The sequence below is a fragment of the Knufia obscura genome (genome assembly GCF_036327395.1).
Source record: "Knufia obscura strain CCFEE 5817 isolate CBS 148926 chromosome Unknown scaffold_6, whole genome shotgun sequence".
In the NCBI taxonomy this organism is placed as follows: domain Eukaryota; kingdom Fungi; phylum Ascomycota; class Eurotiomycetes; order Chaetothyriales; family Trichomeriaceae; genus Knufia; species Knufia obscura.
In genome coordinates, this window is record NW_027042692.1 from 1249927 (window position 1) to 1260164 (window position 10238).

At 51.2% G+C, this 10238-nt stretch overlaps 3 protein-coding genes across 3 annotated transcripts; 2 read left to right on the plus strand and 1 right to left on the minus strand.

Annotated features, from left to right (window-relative positions):
* Positions 1–60: 60 nt before the first annotated feature.
* Positions 61–956, plus strand: PMZ80_005958 (uncharacterized protein; the record flags this gene model as incomplete). The annotated part of the gene is made up of 2 exons (XM_064874375.1): positions 61–301; positions 361–956. The coding sequence occupies 2 exons, from the start codon at positions 61–63 to the stop codon at positions 954–956; spliced, it is 837 nt and encodes a 278-aa protein (XP_064730097.1).
* A 2880-nt stretch (positions 957–3836) lies between these two features.
* On the minus strand, positions 3837–7928 carry PMZ80_005959 (uncharacterized protein; the record flags this gene model as incomplete). Its single annotated transcript, XM_064874376.1, has 4 exons — positions 3837–6788; positions 6833–7780; positions 7830–7869; positions 7921–7928. The coding sequence occupies 4 exons, from the start codon at positions 7926–7928 to the stop codon at positions 3837–3839; spliced, it is 3948 nt and encodes a 1315-aa protein (XP_064730098.1).
* Positions 7929–8814: 886 nt separating this feature from the next.
* On the plus strand, positions 8815–10115 carry NAP1 (histone chaperone; the record flags this gene model as incomplete). The annotated part of the gene is made up of 3 exons (XM_064874377.1): positions 8815–8932; positions 8988–9707; positions 9757–10115. 3 exons carry the CDS (start codon positions 8815–8817, stop codon positions 10113–10115), a joined length of 1197 nt encoding a protein of 398 aa, XP_064730099.1.
* Positions 10116–10238: the final 123 nt, after the last annotated feature.

Consider the following 10238-nt stretch of genomic DNA (forward strand, 5'->3'; position numbering starts at 1 on the left):
TACAGATCTACGTAACTTCTAACACCACACCTTCACTACTCTCGTCTGAAAATCTTGAGGATGGATGACCCGGCCGCGAACATTTGCACGTTCAAAGTCGACATAAAACGTCTTCAGTCAGACACTTCGCCAGAGAAGCCGCAGACTGCTCTCGCTTCGGACCTCACCAAGGATGGAGGAGGTTCGATTCGGATGGACGCACCGAAAAACGTAGGCAAAGACGAGACAACAATGACCATCGACCTGACGTCGAATAACGAACAAGATAATCTGATGAACCCGATGGACAAGGCCGATAAGGGTAAGTCAAGCAACGCAAGCCAAGCGCGGTGTACGACACTACACAAAAGATGGGTCAAGTGCCAGCAAACCACCACTTGATGCCACCGGAAGCGCAGAAAACTTCGATCGTCAATTCCAGTAGTAGAGTGACATACATCAAGAGCCAGCTCAAGATCATGCTTGACAAGATCTCGGCCGACTCAGTGAGCAGGGTGCTCTCCACCACTGAGGACACGTCCAAGGTCGAGACCCTGAGTAGATTATTCGAGCAGGCTCGTGCAACACTGGGCGAGGTGGATCTCCAGCTGAGCATCATGAAGGAGGAGGGTGAAGGCCTCAGAAAGCAACAGGCACTCGAGCTGCTACCCAAGCATGCCGCTTCGGGTTCAAAGGTTGCTACAGGATACCTTCCCACTCACGCAAATCCACGCAAGAGGAAGACGGCGAGAAAGAGCTGGGATAACTTGGAGTCACTCAGAAGGACAAGAGCACAAAAAGAGCGAGAGAGCCAACATCACACATTCGAAGAGGTGGATACATCCTTTCAGACACGGCCAAGAGGCGACGAGTACAATGGCTACAACGAAGACGGTGTGATGAACCCCCTCGATTTCCTCGATCGAGTCAGGACTACAACAGAAAACCTCACCTTTGGCGATCTCACTTCGTGGTAATGGGCACTTCTCAGGCATCTGACGGTACACTACTTCAGCATGGAGGAGGGCACGCGAATTCAGGTACCAGCTGGGAGGGGCATGTCTCCCTTCGCTGCGATGAAGCAGCTCCTGGGTAAATCGAACGCTCAGCTTCGGCTTGATACGGAACAAGACGATCTGCTCACGTGGCTTCGGTTCGACTTGGTGTCTCGGTGCGCGTCCTTAGGTACCTAGTTCTCTACAGTACATCGTCCGGCAATATTACATTACGCATCTCAGCCCAGCAAGGGCCTTCGTCGATAACGTGCTGGTAGTGCATTCCTCTCACACTAGCCAGAGCAAAGTCGAAGACCAAAGCCGACAACGAACTGATCACAGTGCCCTCACTTCGCATCCACAAAAGCACAGTCAAAGGCGTAAGAGCTGGCGAGGATCGTAGCCAACAGCGAGCTATCATGCCTGTTCTTGTCCCGCCACCACGAGAGCACAGTCAAAGGCATACGAGTTGGCAAGGATCGTAACCAGCGATGGAAATCTCAGCACTGTACAGAACAAAGGGCGTCTTCGTCTGCCGAACAACGCTTACGGAGGCATATTGCTGCGGCATAGATCATAGCCGGCAGTGAACCACTCAATGCCCCGCGACACGAGTTCTCGCACGCAGCCATAGATGAGCAAGAGTCTAGACAGTGTACAGAAGGGCAAGAAGAAGTCGGCGCTGATAGCAGCACAACCAGAGGACACACATAAGTCGAGGGTTGCCCCTTCCGTCACGAGCTCGGTCCACCAGAGAACAAAACAGATCTTCTCAACTGGCGGAGGAAGGCAGGTGCACGTGCTCGGTATGGCCTGGTCGGTCCTTTGTATTGAGGGTCCGCGACGGCATACCTGCGAGCCATTCCTAGAAAGCGATGCTCAAGACAAGCTCTTCTTGTCGAATACCTCCGAACCATGGTGTACCTTTACCTGTGTCGCATGGCAGTGGCATACACTGTCATCTCTCCCGAGAACAACATCCCTCGGAATGCCAAGCTCGACGCAACTAGCATAATGACAAGAACACTTTAACGAGCTCGGCGACACACGGACAATCGTGCTGGAAGCTATCTGATCAAACACAGCATGCACCATCGCAAGAATCCGAGCTATATGTCCTAGCTCTGTAGAGACTAGTTGGCACGCTGTGAGTCGGTGCCGGTCTCTAGCTTCAACGCTCTCATCAAACCCGCAAACCCTGGAAAGAGGATACCAAAGCGAAGACAATCGCACGAATCGCCAGCATATTGCCAGAAGTCTAGCCTCCGCTCACAAAGTCGGTCCATCTGGACCACGGTCCCTCGAAAAAGTGAAAGAACAACCTTTGAAACTTAGGCTGAGCGCCTTCTGCCTTCCCACGGCTAAGTATCGCCATGAGTTCGTGGGATCGAAATAAGGCCACGTGGGTCTGCATGTTGCGGCACAAGTAGGAAAAGCTCAACTTTGAGCATCATGCAATGATGTGGTGCATTTGATCATGGGAGTTTGTGTTGGAAACTAGGCCAACATGACTGCTAGGGGTTCTAATGCGATCACCAAGCAAGTTTGGTAAGCTGATGACAGAGCACGTTGGCAAACATATTTAGAAAGGCCTGCATATCATAGGAAAAGGTACAAGATCATGGACGCGTGGGCGCTCAAAGTTGCGCGAGCTCGTGCAGAGCTGCCCGATGAAGCGATAGCTTTGTTGGGCAATCCTGAGGCGGATCCAACATTCGCCGACAAGCAGATGCAGACGGAGTGGCCAGATCCTCAGGATGGACAACTGCAGGAGGCAGCGGCAGGGGGGACCGGACGGAAGGTGAACCACGTGACCAGCAGCCAGGATCTCGGATCCCAGACGCAGAAGGAGGAAAGCATCGTCGAGACGGCTGAACATAGACCTTGCGCTCCAGTCTGCAGTTCAGTCGAGCATCACTGATGTTCACTTCATGCGACTGATCCTCCTAGGCGTGTTCTTCCTGGGTCTGTAGGCGGAATGTAGATATATTATATAGCATCTTATGCCAGCCGGAATCATATTTGAATCAAGTTTCCTCTCGTGTTGATCTTCCTGCATGTCCCTCAGGTGTGAGAACTTGTGGCTCGGCTGTCCAGGCCACCGATCTCGCGGCTGCGTATCGTGTGGTCATTGTGTTGTCGGAGGGAGGTGTTCGTGTCGTGGTCTGGTCGGGGTAGCTCTAGCTAGCTGCGAGGCGCTGTGTTGGTAGCGAGCAGGAGGTAATTGGAACGTAAACAAAGCAGTACTGAACCCCGCAGAGCGTGAAGAAAGAACTTGAAGATGCGAGGTGAATGTGCTGACAAGATCGGCAGCCGCGCCGAGCACGCGTACGAAGCAGACACGAGCCGTAGCGTGGTCGCGGATTCTCATGAATGCCTCAGGCAAATATTCGCCAGGCCACGCACCGGGCTGAACCACCCTCTGGTGATGCAGCGACTGGAACGCAGCCTCGAAAGTCTTCTTCGTACAGAAGCCTTCGAAAAGTAGGAACGTGTGTGGCTGGTAATGCTAGAAAATTGGATGGAGCGGTATGGCACTTTCCGATGGTGAAAATGGACTAGAGTTAAGAGGCGCTTGAGCTTAGGATTTGAACATAATACGACTTCACCAGGCCGCGGAAGGGACTGCAACTCGAGAGTCGTACCTGCCGCGGAACATTGAACAGCCTCGCTTAACATGGCCATATCCGCAAGCCTGACGATTAGGCCTGGGCCGTCGTGGCAGACGACGAGTGATGCATTGTACTTCTAGTTCGGTACCCCCGAGCGACGCTGTAGTCTAGACTGAGAAACAGTACTGTTACATCGATAAAATCGTGTTTTGACTTTTATACACAATCTATTGTACATGCCTTCTGATCTCTATTCCATCGCCTCTATGATCTCTTTGTACTGCTTCCTCTTCTTCGGATGCTTCGGCCGAAGCACCTTCTTCATATGTCCAATCCACTTCGCCATGCCAGGGAATAATAACCTCTCAGCTAGATACGCGATGATAAATCCAACGCCGGCCAGAGCAAGTAAGAACAGCGAGTATTCGAAGGACATATCTGTCAGATCCATAAACCACTGTAGGCCCTTCGCAGGGTCGAGCAGCATGTACAGCGAGAATGCCAAGGTGATGACGATAGTAACACAGAAGGGTACATTCTTTCGCATAGACTCGCGGAATGGTGGACCTATGCTGAGAACGATGCCGGAAAGGATGTATTGGTAGCAGGAGACGAGGAAGAGTGCTGTATTCTGCGAGTTGTCGACACTGGACTTCTTTTTGTTGACCTTCGGTGGGATGTACCAGGGTTGCCATTGGACGGTCTCGAATGCGACGGCTTGGACCAGGATACAAAGCACGATCTGTCCCAGTAGAGGTGTGAGAACCTTTCGTGACACCAGGTTCGCTGTCGGTCGCTTCTTGCTGAGAGCTGGGTACGCTCCAGTCCAGCCCATGAAGATGGCAATAGGCAGGATCAATGCTAAATCGATGAACAGGAACTGAAAGTCTCCGAGGTTCGAAGCTGAGGCGTACAGAAAGCTGACCGAGGTGAACTGGATAGCCGAGTACAAGCTCATGTACTTGAAACAGCAAAAGCTGGTGACAAGTGCTGCTCGGCCCTCCTTGATCAGTGTGGGTACGCAAGAGATATCGAAGACATGACTCGTGAAGGGAGCGGCAACTGAGGCTTCAGCTTCGGATAACGACACGCCGACATCGGCTGCTTTCAGCGCACCACAATCGTTGGCACCGTCACCGCAGAAGCCGCAAGTGTAGTCAATGCTTTGCAACTTCTCCACCAGCTCATGCTTTTCATCTGGCGACATTCGCGCAAAGACAGCGCCTTTGACAAGCATGCGCTTGAGCACGTCGGCTGAACCATAATCGACGACCCAACGGAAGGCATCGCCTGTAACTGCCAGGGTATAGTCTGTATTGGCAAGCGCATCGAATGGTGCAGAATTGTCCAGCTCGGCCGGTAGTGGAGCGGGCAAGAGTGTCTCACCATCGAGCTGATACAAGCTGTTGTCGACACTCTCCCAGGACATTACAGCTCGTGGGTCCATCTTGTCGCCTTCTGCGAAATGTGGTACGTAGCAGTGTGAATCGCGGTCGATGAGATCACACTCCCGAGCAACACTGATAGCGGTCAGGATGTTGTCGCCAGTACACATGACAGTCCTGATCTTGGCGGCATTGAGCTCTTCGATAATCTCCGTTGTAATGTCCTTTAGTTTGTTCTCGAAAATGATAAATCCAGTCAGCTGCAATCTTGATTCTGCTTCGGTTCTGTCCATCTGCTGCAATTGTTGCCAGCTCATTCTCGAAACATACTTCGAGGCGCAGGCGATAACTCGGTACCCCTTATGAGTGTAGTAGCTTAGCAGATCATCAAAGTCCTCGGGAATACTCGTTGGCGTGCAAATATCTTTCATGACCTCTGGTGCCCCCTTGACATAGATGCTGACACCAGGATCGCCGTTCTGTCTGACGACAACGCTGGCCCGGCGCAGGTGGGAGACGAATTCGAATGACTTGAGGACACCGAGCTCGGTCGGCACAGGGTTGTCGTTCTGAGCATCATCCATATCATATTCCATACCCGCAGGTGGACGTATCACAGAAGGCGCCGGTTGGTGTGTTCCAGGCTCCACAAAGTGTTGTGTCTTTTGTGAACCCTCTTCGAACAACCACTCGGTGAACTGAAACATCTTCAGGTCGAGAGGATCGCCAATAAGCTCATCATCGACATTTCTAAGCGAGTGACATGTGGCCATTGTGTACAGCATATTCTTGTTGACACGATAATTGACGGTCGGATCCCGATCATACGCTGCTGGTGGCAGCAGTTCCTGAACTTCTTCTAGTGTGTCGCTAAATCGAATCGCTGGGTGCTGCACAACTCTGACACCAAGCACATCCAATCCATCCTCAGTCAGTGTGCCGGTCTTGTCGAAGCATACAACATCTAGCTTTCCAGCGACGTTGACTCGTTGTGGACTGATGCAGAAGATTTGCTTCTTCTTCAGACGCGACAAAGCGAAGTTTGTGCCAATCGTGAGAGTCGCCGGCAGAGCTGGCGGTACGACGATCGTGATGAGATCTAAAGCTCGAACCACGATCAAGTGCCACTTCAGGCCAAGTTTGACAAAGTTGATGAAGGATGCCACGAAGCCAATGGATGCGATGAAGCCCATGACGCCGATGTACCGAAAAGAGTCCCGGTAGAATTTGAATCCAGATGGCTTGGGGAAGAGCATGGACCTGACCAGAGCACCTTTGGTGGTGTTGAAGCCAGTTCTGACGACCATGGCTAGCGCGACAGCTTCGTCGTCGTCCTCATCTTGTGGTCTTCGAGCGCGGATGATCTTGGTGCCGCAGAAGAGGAAGTGCCGTGCAACAAATGGGTGAATTGATGCCGCACCTAGGTCAACATAGCTAACGACGTCGTCCGTAATGGGCACTTTTGATACCGGGATGGATTCACCTGTCAACATGCTCTCATTGATGATACAATCACCAGCGAGGAGTAAGCTGTCGCAAGGTAGCTGGGATAGTGATGGATCTGAGACTTCATAAACGTCGCCAGGAACAAGGTCACCAGAAGTGGATTGACGCCAGAAACCGTTTCTCAGTACGCGTACATCGCATTCGAACCTCGATATTTCGCGAAGCCTGTTCATTGTTGACCTTGTTTCAACAACAGTCGATGTTATACTGAAGAGAGAGATCAGGAAGATGGCGCAGGCGTAGTAGTAGTATTGATCCATGGACCAAAGGAGGAGACTGGCGATCTGAAAGATATAGAAAGGATGGAAGGCCTGCTGTGGTTAGCCAAGCAACTTTTATCGTCAGAGTCACGCACCTCATCGACAAGCAGTTCCGGTATCGACTTCTGCTTGATCTCGATAACATTCTTTCCGAACACCTGGTCTCGAGGATCACGTTCTTCGCTGTCTAAGCCCTGCTTCATGGCCTTCACATCAGTCCACTGGTTGTCCCACCAATCATTGTTGAGCACAAATTTGTCTTGACCTGGGTGAAAGATGAATCGCAGATATCGATAATCGAGAAAGCGCAGTTCCTTAAGGTCTCCCTCGTGGTCGTACCGGTGCCCATTAAGCTGTTCCTTTGATGGTCGGTTGAACACGCTCGACATCGGATAACCGTATTCTTCACTGGCGACATTGTGGACGGTGAATTCTCCCCATTGGTTCTGTTTATTCTTAGCTGGGGACGTCGACCATTTCTTGTTGTGCTCAAAGCTCACCTCTACGACCGCCCAGCTGCAATCCTTCAATGGTGTATGCCTGCCGATCAGATTGACACGCCATCGTGGAAACCAACGGAATAACAAGTAGCCAAGACCACCGGTCAAACAGCAGATAGCAATATAGACGAGATAGCCTATTCTGCTGGTCGAGAAGCCTGCAACTACCATGGTAAGGTCTTCATTTTCGATGTAGAACTTCTGGCTGAAGCTGCCACCCTCTTCGTGTTCTTGAATGTCAGACTTTGTTGAGTCAAAGCGTCGGAGCAAAGGTTCTGCGGCAGAGTCTCTGTCCCTGCCTGATGATTTGCGCCGCGAGATTGAGCGATTTCCAGCCTCCAGATCTCTGTCATCACCATTACCCATGAAGAGATCATCTTCATCCGAGACATCCTCAACAGCTTCATCGGAATACTCAGGCGTTTCGTTCTCGTCCTGAAAGTATGTGAAGCTGGTGATGGAGCCTTGCCTCTGCCTTGGGCGTTGATACGAAAATGAGACAGTACTGGTTGGTACACTTTCTGATATTGGACCGGAAAATGCCTGCAATGAATGAGTACGTGTCTAGAAAAAGCTCTATGGGCGCATCTACCTCGTCTGTAGCCATCTCGACTTCCGAGACAATGCTGGCACTGTGATTGCGCGTGAGTTCCTGCCATGTTTCTTCTAAGCTCTTTACTTACTTGCTCATGTTAGAGTCGCGTCTCTGCATGCCCCGTCTACCGTAGGACAAGCTGCTACGGCGCTGAGCTGAGCTCGACCGTCGGGAACTCTCCATATTTTCTGTCACTGCTCAAAAGATCACGTCACGTGGAACTCTCCTGTCAATACTGCACCCTCCACGTCGGATATAAAGGCGTCCCTAGATTGGTGTCATGCGGCAGCAGTGAATGTCGAACAGAACGATGTAAGTGCTAAAGTAGTAGAGATGAGTGAACACAATTAAATGATGCTAACGATCGCATAGTAGAGGCGTTGATTCAGCCTCCTCTATCACAGTCTGGAGGTCGAGCTCGATTGACTGGATTTGACGTGAATTGTTCTGGAACCTTAATTCGCTGCTTGGCATTGGCTGATCATCCAAGTGGGGTCGAGTTGCACGCTTGCCTGTCACGTTGGAGAACCATTCGATAAGCCCAAGCAAATTTACGGTGGCGCTCTCAGTGGGCAGAAACACAAGTCACAGGTCACCACCACATTTTCGATATCGATTGTGTTTTCTCTATCACCCCTCCAAAGCTGTCATTCAGTCGTCAAAGGCTCGTCGCACACCTCCAAGGCCAAGTCGAAGACAAGGACAAAATTCAAGAAACTGTGATTGTGCAGGCCGTAGCAGCGGGCGGAAGTCACATACTTTAATCGTCCTTCGCAGCTTCCCAACAGACAAATCCTTGACTTTCCAAATCTTCGCAGCCCAGCCAGTCGATCCTAACCACTAGTCACATCCAACAATGGCGGCCAGTAATATACCAGGGAGAAGAGATGTTACTGCTCCGTAAGTTTCTTCTTCTTCAATATACGCTTTCTCCATTCTATCTCTCTTCCAACTTCACCGCAACCTGCGCAAATTGAACACAATGGACCAAACAACTAACATGAATTCCTTCGATCTCAGAACCCCTCAGAACACTCCCGCCAACAATGCTCCGATCTCTTCCAGAGCACAAGCGCCTACAATAGGCAGCATTCAAGAAGGTGCGCACTACTGCCAGAACCCTAACATCTCATCACACTGCTAACACAGCGACAGAGGACCTCGACCGTGCTGCGGCCGCCTCGGTATTTGCAAAGAACCCAGCTCTCGTCGCAATGATGCAAGAGAAGCTCGGCTCGCTCGTCGGTCGCTCATCAGGATACGTCGAGTCACTGCCTGCGCCAGTAAAAAAACGAGTCACCGGCCTAAAGGGCATCCAGAAAGACCACGCAAAACTTGAGGCAGAATTCCAAGAAGAAGTGCTACAGCTTGAGAAGAAATACTTTGCCAAATTCACACCACTCTACCAGAAACGAGCTGCCATCGTCAACGGAGAGAACGAGCCGACCGAAGCCGAGGTTGAGGCCGGCAAGGATGAAGAAGACGAGGAGGAGGAAGGTGCTGAGGCCGAGAAGCCAGAGGCTGGCGAGAGCACAATGCCGGAGGACGCCAAGGGTATCCCAGAGTTCTGGTTGTCCGCTATGAAGAACCAGATTTCGCTTGCCGAGCTGATCACAGACCGCGATGAAGACGCTCTGAAGTCTTTGACCGACATTCGCATGGAGTACCTCGAGAAGCCTGGCTTCAGATTGATCTTCGAATTTGCGCCAAACGACTTCTTTACCAACAAGACTATTTCCAAGACATACTTCTACCGAGAAGATACTGGTTATGGAGGTGATTTCATCTACGACCATGCCGAAGGCGACAAGATCGATTGGAAGGCCGGCAAGGACCTAACGGTCAGGGTTGAGAGCAAGAAGCAAAGAAACAAGAGTACGTTCCCAACAATCCTATAACCAACCCCTACTAACCATATGACCAGATACCAAGCAGACCCGAGTGGTTAAGAAGACTGTCCCCACCGAATCCTTCTTTAACTTCTTCTCTCCCCCTGCTGCGCCGGGCGAAGATGATGATGTTGCTTCAGATATTGAAGAAAGACTTGAGCTCGACTACCAGCTGGGTGAGGACATTAAGGAGAAGCTCATCCCACGTGCTATCGATTGGTTCACTGGCGAGGCTCTTGCCTTTGAAGAGCTTGACGATGGTGACGATGCAGAATTTGATGATGAAGATGACGACGATGACGAGGAAGAAGAGGAGGAGGACTCAGATGAAGACGATGAGGAGGGTGGAAAGCCGAGGTCACAACAGAACCAGTCTGAGTGTAAGAACCAGTAGACGCTGCATGGCAGTACCAGTCGGTAACGCCGAGAAGCAGCACGAGTTATGACCATGAACCAATTCGATGAGCAAGCACAGAGGGCACGAGGATGGTGGCCATAAGGATATGAAAGGCGATGG